The 15908-nt window shown below is 53.6% G+C and overlaps 1 protein-coding gene across 19 annotated transcripts in view; it reads left to right on the plus strand.

Annotated features, from left to right (window-relative positions):
* Positions 1–12154, plus strand: part of NFASC (neurofascin) — a 189229-nt gene extending 177075 nt beyond the window's left edge. For all 19 annotated transcript variants that reach the window (XM_060293361.1, XM_060293385.1, XM_060293350.1 and 16 more), the window contains 3 exons: positions 576–707; positions 2973–3042; positions 6495–12154. In XM_060293361.1, the coding sequence (XP_060149344.1) occupies positions 576–707; positions 2973–3042; positions 6495–6726 (434 nt within the window). In that variant the 3' untranslated portion in view covers positions 6727–12154. The remainder of the gene's footprint in view (positions 1–575; positions 708–2972; positions 3043–6494) is intronic.
* The last annotated feature ends 3754 nt before the right edge of the window (positions 12155–15908 follow it).

Here is a 15908-nt window from a genome sequence, read left to right on the forward strand (position 1 = left end):
GCACGGGGCATCCTGGAACGGCACCCCACCTGCGACCCACTGCCGGGAAGCCCGACTGGCTTCAGGGCCGTACGGGTGGGACAGGCCGCCGCTCTGTGCCTGTGCAGGCCTGCGAAGGCGTTCGTTCTTCCAGGGGTTTTGCCATGTGACCTTGTTCCCTGACGGGTAGCGTGCAGGCTCACCCCTGTGGCTCATTCGTGGGAAATCATAGTCAACCCCTGGCCTTCCCTCATTCCCCGCCAGGCTGTGCCCAGCCATCGGCTTTGCAAGAATGCCACGCCTCATGCTTAGGAAACTTCCCATCCTAAAGGGCCTGTTCAGCCTCCTGCTGCTTATTCTGCTTCCTGTACCCCTGTCCTGTGCTTCTTTTCTGACCTTTTGACCTTGACTTTTACATTATTTTCTCTTTGTCCCTGTAGCAGGGTAGGGTAGTTTGGGCCAGAGAGCTGCTGGGTGGTACCGTTAGGCTGCAGGAGCAACCTGGACATGAAATAACTGAAGTTCTTCCCTCCCCTCCTCACCTTCTCCCACGTGAATCATTCACCACGTGTTTGCTTCTGGCCCTCCCCCGCCAGCCTACACCAACAACCAGGCGGACATCGCCACCCAGGGCTGGTTCATTGGGCTCATGTGTGCCGTCGCCCTCCTGGTGCTGACCCTGCTCATCGTCTGTTTCATCAAGAGGAGTCGAGGCGGCAAGTACCCAGGTAAGAGGTGTCAGAGGAGTGGGCTTGGGGGACAGGGCCAGCGGGCTTTCCTGTGAGTCACCAGGTCCCCTGCCAGCTCCAGGAGGCTCCGCCCTCTCAGTGAGCACAGTCCTTGCCAAGCTTGGACATACAGTCCTCTTGCCTGTTCCGTGCATCTCAGAGTTGCCAGAAAGCACTTGAGTTAATTAAGTTCGCCTGAGGTGGGGGGATGGAACAGTCGAGGCAGCCAGAGAGGAGATGGAAAGAACCCTGGCTCCCATTAAGAATGACCTTCCCTCCCCTTGACTCACCACCCATCTGCTCAGTAATTGGCTTTTTTCAGCCTGAATCTCATTAGGATCCTATGTTCCAGTGAAGTGGGAAGGAGAGATGCATTTTCTGGAACTGTAAGAGAGAGGCCGGAGTGAAGAGAGGTCTGGATGGAAGAAGCACATGCATGAGAGAGGCCGCAGAGCTGGGCTCTCAGCGTGGCTGGGTTGAAATCAGATATACCAATAGAGGGTCAGATGCTCCTACATGAGGAGCTGGCAGAGGCTGAGGGGTGGGTTGCACTGAGAGGGACCCCCAGTCCTTAAAGGGCTTTGAGCTTTTCTTGAGTCCCAGAGCAGTATTTCTCTTCTGTGGCCTGAAGATCCTCCAGCCCAGACAAACCAAGGTCAAGGACAAGGACCTCTGGCTTTTTTGTTTCTGGAAATATTGACTGTTTTTCAAACAGGGATGAGAAAGCCATCTGTCTATGATGGAGTGGGTAGGGTGACAGGAGACAGGATAATGGATGACCCTGAGAGTGAAAATCCAGCTGGATTGCACAATGAAATTGCTCCCTGCCCCCAAAGCCATCGCCAGACACACCCCGTGCTCCCCAAGTGCCGGCTTCTGCGCATCTCTGTGAACACATCCTCCTCCACGATCCCCTAAAACTCAACTCAAAGAGAGAGGAGATTCTGTTTTATTTTCTTCCCCTGGCCCGTGTGCCCTCAGACCCTAGGATTCTAAAGAGTTATGCCTCTCCTTCAAGTCAGGGAGGGCAGGAAATTATACTCCTTTATTGGTGAATGTTGTTTTCTTTCACTTTGTTGTGCTGTGTTGGGGCTGGTTTTCTTCTGTAAGACAGAAAGGCAGCGTTAGGAGAAGGGCAGCCTTTCTGAGCTTACCCTCTGTTCCAGGTGGAACTGATGCACCTGAGAACTGATCAGATAAACTCAGCCTTCCTCTGCCCGTTCCAGAAAGTTCTTCTTACAGCTAATCTCCTTTCCTCCAGCTCCAAGGGAAGCCCCCCATCCATTAGGAAGATGAGTGAACCAGGAGCCTTGAGGCCAGGGCTCCAGTCTCCACCTTAAACTTTAGTTGCTAATTAGTTACGTGACATCTTCAAGGCCTCAGCTTCCCTCCCCTAAAATAGGGGTGATTATCCTGCCTCGTACCTCAGGAAGAAACGAAGTCACTCACCTCAGTGTCTGCTGTGTGCCAGGCTCTGTGCTGGGTGCTAAGGATACTAGAAGGAGAGGTGACCCCTCCCTCAAGGACAGTGCCGCTGGCATAGGAGGAGGATCACAGCACAAGACAGGGCCTGGGAGGGACGCTGATACATCACAGAGGAGGTGTGGGAAGAGGGAGTCGCACAAACAAGTGAGGTCACAGTTAAGAAAGCACCTTCCATTCCAGAGGTGTGTGTGGCGTGTCCTGTCTGCCCAGGGCACTCTCTTAGGAGCTTTGAAGAGACACAGTCCCCACCCTCGAGAAAAGAACTGGCATTCTGTTACAGGCAAAATAAATGTGCACACATAATTATAACATGGAACCAGATTAAGAAAGGTGCCAAGGAATTCCCTGGCGGTCCAGTGGTTAGGACTCAGCGCTTCCACTGCAGGGGGCATGGGTTCGATCCCTGGTCAGGGAACTAAGATCTAGTATGCCGAGTGCCGCAGCCAAAAGAAAAAAGAAAAAAAGAAATGTGCCAAGGATCGCATCCATTTGGTGTTTGGAGAAGACCTCATGGAGCGGTGGTGGGGAGCCGGGTCGGGGGAGATTTCAGTTGTCAGTGGGGATGTAAGAAAAGCCCCAGTGACGGGGAGGAGGAAGCAGAATTCACTTGGCACCCGAGCAACCGTGGGAGGCAAGAACAAGGGGGGCATGGATGGGGCCTTGTTAAGAGGGAGAGTCACGGAACCCAGAGGCGGCTTCTTTGGCTGTACTTTGGGGCCCCGCAGAGCTCGAGCACGCTCAATCATGACGTCTGTGTCTTTGCTTCCCTTACTGACCAAGTGCGAGAAAAGAAGGATGTTCCCCTTGGCCCTGAGGACCCCAAAGAAGAGGATGGCTCCTTTGATTACAGGTGCGCGATCTCCTTGACTCCTGTTCACACAGAGCACCCCTTGTCAGGTGGGTTCTCCTCACCCCCCCTGAGGCAGCCCCCTTCCCTCAGAGCTGCTCAGCTGGGCTGAGACGCTACTGCACGGATGTCCTCTCCCATCAGGCTGTCACCTCCGCCTCTGTGACAGCACCCCCATACCCCCGGGGATGGCGCGCACTGCCCAACACACTTACACTCATTCGATGAACAGCATTTCATTCATTCAGCTGCACGACTCAGGTTTATTGCATCTTTGTATGTGTGTTTCCACCTTTTTGCTCTGAAAGCGCACCCAGGCCCCCCTTGCTGTGAAATGAGCTCTGCTCTCAGCTTGCCCTCTGCCTACACCCCACTTTCACTCCGAAGATGATGACCTGGGGAAGTTGTAATGTCTTTAAAACTCAACTAGGTGAGGGATGAAGGGGGCGTGGGGAGGTGTTCTAGGCCTTTTCCTCAGGAACTAGAATGACTTCTCTGGGCTGCAGCTTGGAATAGGCCTTGGAGAGGCATTTGGTCCAGTGCCTGTGTCCCAAATGAGAAGACCAAGGCCCAGGCTGGGAAGTGACCTGGAAGATTCCTGTGCTCTCCACTCAGTGAGCTAGTGCAGAACTGGAGAGCCCAGGAGCCCCACGTCCAGCTACTGCCACTGTCCTATGCCCATGCTCCCTCTCAGATCTGGACGGGCCTTTGTATCTGGCTTAACAAAAGTTGTAATCTGTCCATTTTATTGGCAAGTATGCTTTGAGTGAAGGAATGGTGCAGGGTGAGTCATGGAGGTCTCGTTCCCAGGCCAAGTGCAAAGGGAGGAAATCTTCTGATTGGAGCCCTCCTTCCCCACCCCCACCAAGTCACTCTCTGGGGCCAGGTCACCCCATCCTCCTCTGACCTCTCCTTATCCTATCTTGGGCCGCCGCCACTCTGCCCATCTGCAGCCTCTCAAACAGGATCAGATCAATGGGCGGCAGAGCCTCTGCCCACACAGGAGCCCATCTGGCGGCTTATAGACGCTGTCTATCCATCCAATTCATGCATCCCCAGGAGCCTCTCAAAGAACAAGCACGAGAGACCCTCCCCAGGCTGTCCTCGGCACCCTAGGTGGGGCCCAGCTTCCCCATGGGCCAGGAGCTGTCCTCTGGCCATCAGTTCCAAAGGCCCTGGGCCTTCTCTCCCCAGGCCCTCAATGCAGCGTGAGGAAGGGTGAGGACCTCCTCAAATACAGGGCCAGGTAACCTGCGCTATGAGAAGCCACTTCCTCAGGTACCTCTCCTCCACCAGACACCAAAGCTGTTGGGCGAAAACACCTGCCTCACCACCCCAACCCCCTGACCCACCGACACTGAGGCTGGAGACACATATACTGGTGCGTGCACGCACGCACGGGCTTCCACACCACACACACACACACGTACACGCACACGCGCACGCACATACACACCCCTTGGCTTCGGCTCTGGGGAGGCCTGCGACATCCATCCTAGAGCCCCCACTTGGATGAGTCCAAGAGTCCGAAACTGGGAAAGGGGAGAAATCAATACATTAGAGGAAAAACCAAGTTTCTGGGCGGGACAGGCTGGGGGTCTGGCTCACCCTGCTCGTCTGGGACCTCGCTGCCCGAGCACCTCTCTGGTGTGTCTCTCTCTGCTTCTCTCTCCCTTGTCTGTCCGCCTGGTCCTCGAAGGTCTCCTGGAAGGTAGACTAACAGGTGGCTGGACCAGGGGGCCACAGTCATTGGGTTTCTTTCAGGCTTCCCTTAGGAGAGGTCTGTTCTTTCCAGACCTAGATCCTCTTTCCCCACAAGAACCTGACACACTAAGGACCCCTCCCACCCCCACTGGGCCACCCTGTTCAGTGATTGCATTTAGCTTGGGGGCCTGGAATTCCCGAGAACCACATAGACACAATTGTCACTCCCTTGCAGGGGGAATGGAGGGCGCTGGGGAGAGGGTGCCTGTGAAAAACACTGGCAAGTAGGGTAAGGAGCCTGGTCATTAGAATCTGCTGGTTCTCAAAACGTGAATTCCACCCCCTGAACAAATACAGCATAACCCCAGACACCCACTTCCCTCACTCAGCTGCCTCTCCCACAGCACTGCCGTCAGAGAACACAGTTAAGCAGGGTAACGGGCCGCATTCACTCAGCTCATGGGGGCAGTGGGCTAATAGCCTTCCATCTCCTGACGCCTAGGTCCTCTGGCTCCCGGCCCTCCCCCCACAGCTGTCTTTGACCAGCACTGCGGTTAGAAGTGAGAACTCACGGCCCACTCTAATGGCAACTCAGCCGGTGGTTTGCCACAAGCCCAGGAAGGGCTAAGTGTGGCCTGGGGCAGGGGAGTGGGGGCGGGGGGTGTCTGCTCAGACTGCCTGGCACCGCTGTGGTCCTGCCTGCCGGGACCCAGATGCCCACTGCTGGTCCGGCTGCCCCCTGCCGGGACCTCGTCTCCTCTGAAGTGCAGCCAGCAGCACCTGGTCCCCGCCTCTGAGCCTAGAAGAGCCAGGGGAAGGGCTGTGGTGCCTGAGCAGATGCCGGCCCACTCGGGGTATCTCACTTCCTGGGGGCACAGCAGGCACCCCAGTGGGTAGACGCCACTTTAACTACCAGCTCTCCTTGCATGAGAGGAGCTTAAGGGCAGGACCTGGGGCCTCAGAGGGGGGCTAAGCTGGATCCTCTGAGCCTTGCTGGTTTTGTCTCAAGTTGCTGGCCCCTCCTATCTCATTTGCATGTCCCTCCCTCCTCCCTCCATCACTTGCTAGCCCTGAAACAACAGCATCTGTTTGTGGATAAACCAGAACTGAGAGGAACACCACCAAGACAAAGAAGGGGAAAGGCAGGGAGAGGTTTGTCCCTTTAAGGCCCAGACCCTTGCTTTTTGTCACGAGCAGAGTCTTTCCAGAGCCAGTCACAGATCACAGAGAGTCAAAGCTAGTTGAACCCTCTTGATGGAGGAACTAAGGTCCAGTAAGAAGGAAGGGCCTTCCCAAGGCTGCAGAACCACACAGTGACACACATGGGACCAGAACTCCCAAGTCCTTGACTCCCCTTCTTTGACCCTTCCTGTCCCCCTGGTCTACAAGCAGCTGGCTCTGCCTCACCATGGGGTGGCGTCCTCTGCCTGCTTCCATCCCGGAGAGCGACCCAGCTTCCCGGAGAGGACCCCAGACCCAGCGTCCAGGAGTGTGGGTCCATCCCAGCTCCGCACCAGCTTGCCCCTCGCCTGGGAGACGATGCTGTCCTCTCTAGGCCTCAGCTTCCCTTCTGCAGAACTGGCCGGACGGGGAGGGGAGTGAGGGCTGGTCTGGGTCATCCTGAGGTCCCGTCCTCTCTGAGCTGTGTGGTACGCGTGCCTGGCAAGAGGCTGGAGGCCTTCCTCCACCCGGCCTGGGTTTGGGCTGCGCTGGGTGGGCCAGCCCTGACTCTCTGTCCTCTCTCCATCCAGTGACGAGGACAACAAGCCCTTGCAGGGCAGCCAGACGTCCCTGGATGGTACCATCAAGCAGCAGGAGAGTGATGACAGCCTGGTGGACTACGGCGAGGGCGGCGAGGGACAGTTCAATGAGGACGGCTCCTTCATCGGCCAGTACACAGTCAAAAAGGACAAGGAAGAGACAGAGGGCAACGAAAGCTCAGAGGCCACATCTCCTGTCAACGCCATCTATTCTCTGGCCTAACAGAGCCCCCCAGGCACAGCCACTACCTTGCAAGTAGAAGGAGGGGAGAGGGGGAGACGAGCCACTGCAGACCTACCACGAAGCCACCACCACCTTCAGGGACAAGGGTACCACATGGGAGTCTGCCAAGCTGTGAGGACCAGTGACCACCCAGCCAACCGCAAGCCCCCTCCCGATGACCCCCCCGGGGTGCCACCGGTGGGCGAGCTGGAGCCATGGCTAAGCTCAGCTGGAGGGAGCCCAGGTCCCTTGCTCAGCCTCACAGCCACCCCCAGCCTCTACCCACACTGCCTGCCCTTGACCTCAACACACACACTCACCAGTTTCTGTTGGTTATGGTACTTACTCATTGTCTTTATTTTTGCTTTGTGGGTCTTCTCCTCCAGACCCAACATCTACATTTTCTTTTCCTTTTGAAGAAATGTCCCTGGAAAAAAAGAAAGAATAGGTGGATTCTACCCCAGGAAACTTCAGAGATAGGCAAAAAAAGGATTGATCCGTAAACGAACATACAGAAAAGCTATAGTATTCAAACCGCAGCTGGGCCAACGTATTTCCGAAGGATGCCTTTCTCGCCAGATGCCTCCCCTGGCCCCCAACCCATCCACCTCAGCCTTGTCAGTTGCTGAGCTGGGCTTGGCTCCTTTCTGGAAAATGACAGTATTTTTGGCAGGGAGAGGGTAAGCAGGCCTTCTTGCCTTGCTCTGGTGCAGTTGGGAGGTGGGCTTACCTCTTGCTCCTGGCTCTTACCCTGCCCCTGCCTCTGGAGTGTCTGAGACGAAAGCTGCAATGACTGAAGGATTTTAAGGAACAGGAGCGGGAAGGACTTCAGCTCCAGTGACTGTGTACCTCAAGCAGAGGAAAACCAGGCGTCCGTCCCTAGGGAGCTGTGCCCACCTCGAGAGAGAAGGAAAGGGCTAGGTTTGGACTTCCTGCCTCCCCATCAGTGAAACTCAGGATGTGGGAGAGAGGACCACACCCACTGCATCCAGAGTAGAGGGTGTCTCCCACCTGGTCAGGGTCTGTGCTGCTGCCCTCCAGGAGATGGACCCCTGCGATGTGAAGACTGTGCTGGTGTGCTTGGGGGTGGAAAGCACTGCTCCCCCTTTCGTCTCTAGCAGATAGCAGCTCCTGTATGATGTTGAAACTGGTGTTTTATGGCGTGTGGATGGGGCCCTGCTGCCCCCAAGACTGAGCCGGTGTGTCCTTTCCTTAGGGTATTTACCTATGAGGAGACCCCCCCCCCCCACCAACAGTGCTGTAAAGCCTGGCCTGGGAGTGCTCTTCGTATGCCTTATGCAGCTCTGACCTGTCCCTGCAGTTCCCAGGTTCCCAGCCCCTCCCTGCAAGCCTTGAAGCCTCCAGTGACGTCAGTCTCTAGGAGAATGGGGCGGCCTATGCAAGCATCACAGCAGAACCAGAGCAGCCACTCAAAGTGTGCCCCGCAGCCCGTTGCCCCAGATGGAGACACTCGCAGACCTGCAGTTCTCTGAGACCCAAGGCACTGCCTTCACGCTCCCTACCTATTCCATTTTGAAACCAAAGGTACCTAGCCTCAGAGAGAGAAGGAGAGAGATCTAGAGCCTAAGAGTAACCCTTCAGCTGTTGCTGCAGCTAAAGTCAGTTTCAGGAGGGTGAAGCTTACCCCCAGGAGTGGACCACCTGCCACAGACACAGCCTCTGATTGGCTCCTCCAGCTTCTTGCCAGGCGACCTGGGCAGGAGCAAGGCTGTGTCCTTCAGAGACATTATTAAAGCATCGTTTGCCACATGTTTAAGCCGCAAAGGTATTAGCAATGCTTGCATCACTTAATAATCAGTCAGTTGAAGGTCAAGCCCATAGGCACACCTACTCTGTCTGCAGGTGAGAAAATGTAGCCCAGAGCTGAGCCAGTTATGTTGTCTGAACCTGAGCCAGTGACTCTCCTTTGGTCCAAGCCGTAGCCAGGTGTGCTGCCCGGAAGCCTGGGGGGAAGCTCTCTCGTGATGATGGGGGACAGGGCGAATAGTAGGGGACTAGGGAGCCAGCTCAGGGGTCCCCTCCCCTGCCTTTCCTCCTCCACCTGCCTGGGTACTGCTGGGCATTCCTGTAGCCTAGGGAATGTCAGGGAAGTGTGCCTGTGAGCTGAATTAAAGGACCGGCCTTTCCAGAAAACACTCTGGATCTGAGCAGAGCAGTCAGTCTGTCAGGCCCTCGTTCCATATTGCACAGGACGCACTAGGAAACTCATTGCACCGGAAGTAAGCTCTTTGGGCAGGATGGACTGTAAGATGTCACACCCGTCCCTCTGCCTCAGGAAAGTCCTCCACACAACTGATGATGGGGGAAGGGCTGACAGTCGTGGAACTGAGTCTTGGGACAGAGTGGCATTGGTTGGCGTTGGTTGGCACTGAGTGCTTAAGCCGCCAGTGGCTCCAGGCTCAAAGGGAAGAGGTTTGGAGCGGGAACTTGGTCCTGAAGACTGGTCAAGACAGGGGCAGTCCTGCTGCCTGAGCCTCTCTTCTCTGCCCCTTGGGCCAAGTTGCTGAACTTGTCTGTATTTTGGTGCCTCTGTCTCCCCTAGTCAGTCCCTCCTTTGAAAACCTGTCCCCACGTGGGGGCATGGGCCCAGCTAAAGGAGCGGGGAGGCCAGTGTCTAGGGAGAGCACCACTGCAGGGCCGGGGGACAGCTGCCTCTCACCTTGCCTGGGTCGTTGTGAATGGGACCCTTCTTTCCTTACCTTGCTTTTGGGGAGATGGTTGAGTTTCAGCTGAAAAGTAGCCACTTCCCTCGTCCGTTGCCTTCGCCCTGAGGGGTCAGAGGCATTTGGTCTACCCCCTTCCTGGCAGGTCCCAAGGTCTCAGTCCCAAGGTCCGAGAGGCTGCTGGTGCCAGTACTAATCACCCCGCAAGGGGACCGCTGCCTGGGCCCAGACAGTGCTTTCATGGTTTCCGTGCACGCAGTTAGCCCTGGAAAAGGGGTGGGAACAGACCCACAGACATCTGTGGCTTTTCCAGCTGCTGGACTGCCTCCCTGCACACAGCCGGCAGCCACACCGCACACTCACGGCAGACCTAGTGGCAGGCGCCTTTGCAGGGCGGCACTTTCGGGGGAGCAATCCAGATTACGACCTTGTCTTGAAGAGGATGAGTCCATAGCCAGGCCCGCTGGAGATGAAATGTGAAGGGCTGTGTGGGGTGCCGTGCACAACTCAGGGCAGGGGAAGGAGGCTGCCCACGCTGGGCCCCACTTGGGCAATTCTTGGAGGCAAAACCAAGAGAGACAGAGTCTGATCCGAAGGAGAGCGAATTTTCCCCAGGAACAGCACAGGCAGCAGCTTTTTAAGGCTCCTGGGGCTCTTTGCCGTATCAGAGCCGAGTCACAGAGCATCCCAAACAGCCCGTGTGACGAGAGCCGTGGGGATTTCACACACTCTTGCCTCAGTCTTTGCAAGGCTGCTCCACTAACACGCTGAAAAGGCGAGGCTTCCTGAGCTCTCAGCTGGTGGGGCAGGTGTCAGGAATCACTTCTCAGCGGGAGGGCACAGAGCACACTCCCCGCCCGTGATACCTCGGTCACCACTGCACCAGCCCCTGCCACACACACACAAGCCCGTGTTGTAGTTCGTTCCACCCAGCTAGGTCCACTGGAAAGAAATCACGCTGTGGATCCTAGTTGATCTTTACATGGTGGCTTAAGAGTAGCATATAGGGAGATCCCTGATTAAAATAGAAAACCAGAGGAGTCAAACGAACGAAACAAAGAGCTTGAAATGTCAGGAGGACACTCAGTGCCCCGGGCAGAGCCCAAATCCTGGGCAGCCCCTCCTTGAAACCAGGCAGGGGCCACCCCATGGGAGTTCAAGCCAACCTTGTGGCTGTCCCCAGCCTGCCCAGCCCAAGCCAGGGCAGTGCCCTTTCCTTCCCTCCCCTACTAAGAATGGGTTCTGAGAAGGAACAGAGGGAAAGGAGGACAGCTGTCCAGGGAAGGCACCAGACCCCACCACCCAGTATCTCAAGCCACACCTAAAACCAGTGCCCCTCTAGCAGTACATTAGTATTAAATGGATGTTTTGTAATGATAAGGATGGAAGTGAAATAGGTACAAAGCTGTCTAGCTTAAGACAGGATCAGATGTCAGCATGCAAAAGGATCACAGAGCTGATCTGATTGAAAGTACTCATCGTAAGCTAAAATCCAGGGAGGTAAAGGGACTTGCCCAAGGTCACACAGCTAGTAAATCAAGGTGAGGTAGGGCTTGAGCTCAGGCCTTCTGACTCCTTGTTCAGTGTTCTTTCATCTCACTGCAGCTGCCGCCTTGGGAGCAGTGGTGTTACTTAAGATCTGGCCTGCTGGTTCACTGTCTCCCATGTCTCTTTCCACGTCTCCCACATCCCCATACACCTCCACAGATGAAATCAGCGGATTTTTCTGAGTCCCAGATCAGCCAGTCTGTGCCAGCCTGTGGTGAACCAGCCGTGCTGTTAAGGGGAGACCCAAGCCAGGAGAAGAGAGTGACGAGCTGATTGGTGTTTGTCACCATGAAGCCTAGAGTATCCCCTAGGGTGGTGTCTCTCGCTTCGTAATGCATCGCGCCCCCAGCATACTGTGTCCCTCGGAAGAGCGACGGCCGCAGGGTGCCGAGGGGCAGCAGGGCCCATGGAAGCTCCCCCACCCCGGGATTCGCTGGGCTGGAGGTCAGCACGTGTAAAGACTTCAGTGAAGCAATAAATACAAAAATCTGGGAGAAGAAATCCAGAATTTTGTGCACTTCTCTGTTTCTTTTTCAAAAAGGATGCAGATCAGGTGACCCTGTCCTGCTCTCCTTTCTGATTCCCAAATTCGACGTCCTCAGTCAGTGTTGTCCCCCTGCCCAGCTCCCAGCTCTTTGCCAACCTCACATCCTCCTGCACTGAGCATCAGTTGTCTGTGGCATGGCCACCTTCTGTCCTGGTCCCACCCTCACCCATGCTGGGCCCTGGACGACCTCTTGCCCTTCACCTCCCTTCAACACACACATTTTCCAGTTTGTTCCTTTCAGTGGGGAAATCTTTTCCGAATGTCTCCATCCCTTCCCACCTACCCACACACCCACCTACCCACACACCCACAAATTGGTCTGATCTTTTCTTCCATTGGTTAAATATTTAACTCACCGTGGCACACCTTGTTTTAACCCCTCTCACATCGTGTTCTTTCCTTTTTGCGAGTTGTTTTGCATTAACCAACGTTGTCAGTGACAGATGCATATCTGAGGGTGTCACGCTCGACCTTCAGCAGGGAAGGCTTCTGGGTCGTGAGGACCATCTAATATGTGGACTTATAAACGACTGCATGAGCAATGAAAAGGCCAAATTATTCAGAATTTTTTTTGAATCACTGTAAAAAAAACACTGATTTCTTTTGTATAGAGAACACTAAACGTATAATAAAAGTTGTTCAAAATGGACTCTGGCCATGTAATTTGTTCATTTTCCTCAGTGAGTAGAAGAGGGATGTCTGGGGATTAATGACAGAAATGAATCGTGGGGTTTTTCATGGGCACCAGACAGCATACCCAGAAATTCTGCGATACCAGCCCCCATCTTGAGGTTGGTCTTATCTTGGAAAACTCATTGGCACAGTTAGTGTTTTCAAGGTAGAACGAGTGGTATAGGAATGTGCTCAGCCATGGAGACACCCCTGATTCAATGCAACTGACATGTGCTTGTGCACAACCACCTGTTAAAAAGTGCCGTGTTGGGATGTTGGGAGAAGGAAAGGAATGTGCAGTGAAGCTCTGCCTCCTAGCCGCTCCTCCTTTGCAGCCCTGCCGCCTTGAGATGTGAGAACACTGGCATATGCCCCGCCTTGTGCCTGACACAGAACAGACATTTCATATCGTTGAAAGGATGAATAAAACTGCTTACAACAAAACAAACCCCCCTCTTAATAGGCTCAAAGGAATCTCAATCAACAGGCGAGTAGAGAAGGGAAGGAAACAGAGAGGGCTGTGTTGGTTAGGGACACCGCTCAAGTTTCACCACGCCGCCTTTCTTGATACTTTGGCCTGTAGTTGTGCACATTCCCCCTGAGGAGTGGCTGAAGACCTTCACCCAGGCAGCGTGAGGATGCACCCAGACACTGCAAGCCCCCTCCCTTTCCTCAGGTTAGTGTGGGGAGTAGAGTGGTTCTGCTTGTGTAGAAAGATAACTAGTGGTTTGTAGGCAGTAATGGGAAATGAGGGCAAAAAGATCCCCCTGCAAACGTAGACCCAAATCTCTCGGACAAAGAACCGCAAAGTAACTATCCCAGCCACCTGTGTTTATTCTTCCTTCAGAAAAGATCGTTGACTTGAGGGGTTATTGCTTCATTAGATTAAAACAAGACCTTATTTCCGGGTCTGGCTCCTTCTGAATAACTCGTTGGGTTTATCACACACCACCTCTGAACCTCCCTATTCACTTACTGGAATATGAGAAAGACCTTATCATTCTCAAGTTCACAGATTGTCTCAGAAATTTGCTCCTTGTGTCCACTGGCACTGTCCCTCCATTAGTCCAAGGCCTCATCCTGAATTGACAGTGTCCTTGCCTCCTGTGTTGCATACTCCCCCTTGAAACTGTAGCCAAAAGTGTCTTCTAAAATACAAATCTGATCATGTCACTCCTTTACTGGAAAACTTCAAGTTTGCTACAATAACCTTGTTTGCTATAAAATAGGATAAAATCTAAACTCCATGGTTTGACATGTTAGACCTTACATCTGCAGCCTCATTTTTTTTTTTTTTTTTTTTTTACTACTCCTCACATATACCCTAAATTCTAGCCATTTCAAGCTATTTCCAGCTCCCCTGACATGCAATGATTTCTCAGACTCCTCAACTTTGGAAATTCAATTGAGCTCAAAAAGCACCTATTAATAACCTACTCTGGGCCAATTAATGACATAAAGTAAGTAGGATAGAGTTCCAGTCCTCAGGAAATTCAGACTGTCATGGGCGACAGTCAGGTAACAAAAGCAATGTGATAGTGTCCAGGACAGCGGGCTCAACACTGTGGGTTCAACGAATTATGGCCCAAAGGTGAGTCCGCTTGGAATATTCTCCTCTCAACCTTCCAGACCCCCCCTCCCTCTGGATAATTCATAATCCCTGGAGTTGATGCTCACAACCAAGCCTTGTAAGTTCTGATTCCAGGCTCTCATACCTCTCGAATCACCTTTCTCCTTACAGATCATCTCTCTGGGCTCCTGGAAGGCAGGGTGTGGCCTCCGTGCTGGGTCACACATCTTTAACAGGAAGTGCAGGTGACACTGTCTCAGGAAGTCCTCCCTGATCCTGATATGACCTCACAAGTATACACACACACACACACACACACACACACACACACACACATCAGCACGGTCTGGTTGAGATCCCCTCGCTATGCCCCCAGAACACCTATTTTATATCTCTCACTGGGGCTTGTCATATGACATTTATTGTCTGTTTCTTTCACTAAATTGTGACCATCCTAAGTGTAAGAGACCATTTTTTCACCTCTGTATCCACAGGCCAGTCTGGTACAGAGCAAGGACAAAATGAAAGCATATGAGTGAATAAGTGGATGAATGAATGACAGAGACAGCTTGTGGCTTTGAAGGAAAGAAGTGGCCAGGTGAATCCGAGACTTTTGTGTCAGCCTCTTTGGATATTTGGATTTTGGACTTGGATATGACATTTGGGGGGTCCACTGGCCCATTTTTAGAGCAGGAGCCCCCTCTCAAGGGGACAGAAGTGGAGAGATGAAGCGACCACCTTATTCGAAGAACATCGACCTCAATTTAACTGAGGCCAAACAAAGAGAGGCCCGCCTCCCTTCAGAGCCCCGGGAAACCCCAGAATATCTGTCGTCCCTCATCCCTGTCTTCTGAAGGCTGCGCCTCCCAGCCCATTAGAAATGCGAATCTCCAGCGTGCAGTTGGATTAACTGACCCAGTGGGAGGGGACAAGTCATCTTCCAGTCTTTATTAAGAGTGAAGGCTATTCCCGCTCTTGCCCAGCTGCCCCCAAAGGGATGGAAGCTGAGGATTCGTCATGGCTCCTCTCATCAAGTCAGCCTCTACCGCTCAACACCGTATTAGCTGGATGCGGGTGGGGGAGGGCCCATTTCAGCCACCCTCTCCCCACTTAATGCATCAGAGCCCATTTGTTTGATGCTGGTTCCTGCTGGAGCACGGACCAGGCCGTGGGCCTCAGAGCAATTTGGAGCCACAGCTGCGGCTCAGCGGCCCAGCTCCCCACCCCCACTCCCACCCCCCTCCCCAGAACTTGCTGCTGATTAGCCCCAGACCCCACGATAGAGAAGCACAGCTTTGTGTAGACAGGGAACAGTCTGGCAGGGTCCACAAACAGACTCTCAGTCCTGGCTCAGGCTCCGCAGGAACTCATTTTACCTACCCCAAACAGGAACTCTGACCCCTCAGGCTCAAGTAAGAGACCACAGCAGAGGGCGAGCTGTGTCTGGAGGGCAGGGGAGTAGTTCACTCTGAAACAGACAAACAAAATTACTTAGTATATATTTAAAATCACAGTTGCCCTCTAACAGGGCTGAATCCTATTAAATGGAGGGTCCAGGATGAGTCTGGGTAGGGAGTTTGCAGATAGCAGCAAGAGAATCCTGCATGACAGAGGGGAGAGATTTGAGAACTCTGCAGCAATCCAGGGCAAAAGGCAGCGGAGGCGCAGAGACAGGCAGAAGGAAGGTTAGAGTGGTGGTTTCCAAGTATGGTCCCTAGACCAGCAGCATCAGAATCACCAGAGAATTTATTAAACTGCAGATTCTCGGGCCCCGCCCTGATCTACCGTCTCAGAAACTCTGAAATCTGTGTTTTGACAAACCCTCTAGATGATGCTGAGGCAGACTGAAGTTTGAGGACCCCTAGACTAGAGGGCCACAAGGAGAAGGCGGGGCACTCTGGGATGTGGCCCTACCTGGCGCCCCCACATTGTCAGTCAAATCTACCCAGTTGATGAATTAGCTTCGTGTGAGTAGACGTTTTATAAAAACTAGCAAAGTTGGCGAATTCTACATCCAAATTGACGCAGGATGAAGCAGAGACCACAGGAGAATGTAGAGGTCAGAGCACAAGACCTCAGGAATTAGCAAAAATTACGGGAGAGGCTTTGACTTCCACAGACCATGGAATTGGCAGGCGACTAAGCCATTTATATGTAGATG

Source organism: Globicephala melas, chromosome 1 (assembly GCF_963455315.2).
Source record: "Globicephala melas chromosome 1, mGloMel1.2, whole genome shotgun sequence".
Lineage (NCBI taxonomy): Eukaryota > Metazoa > Chordata > Mammalia > Artiodactyla > Delphinidae > Globicephala > Globicephala melas.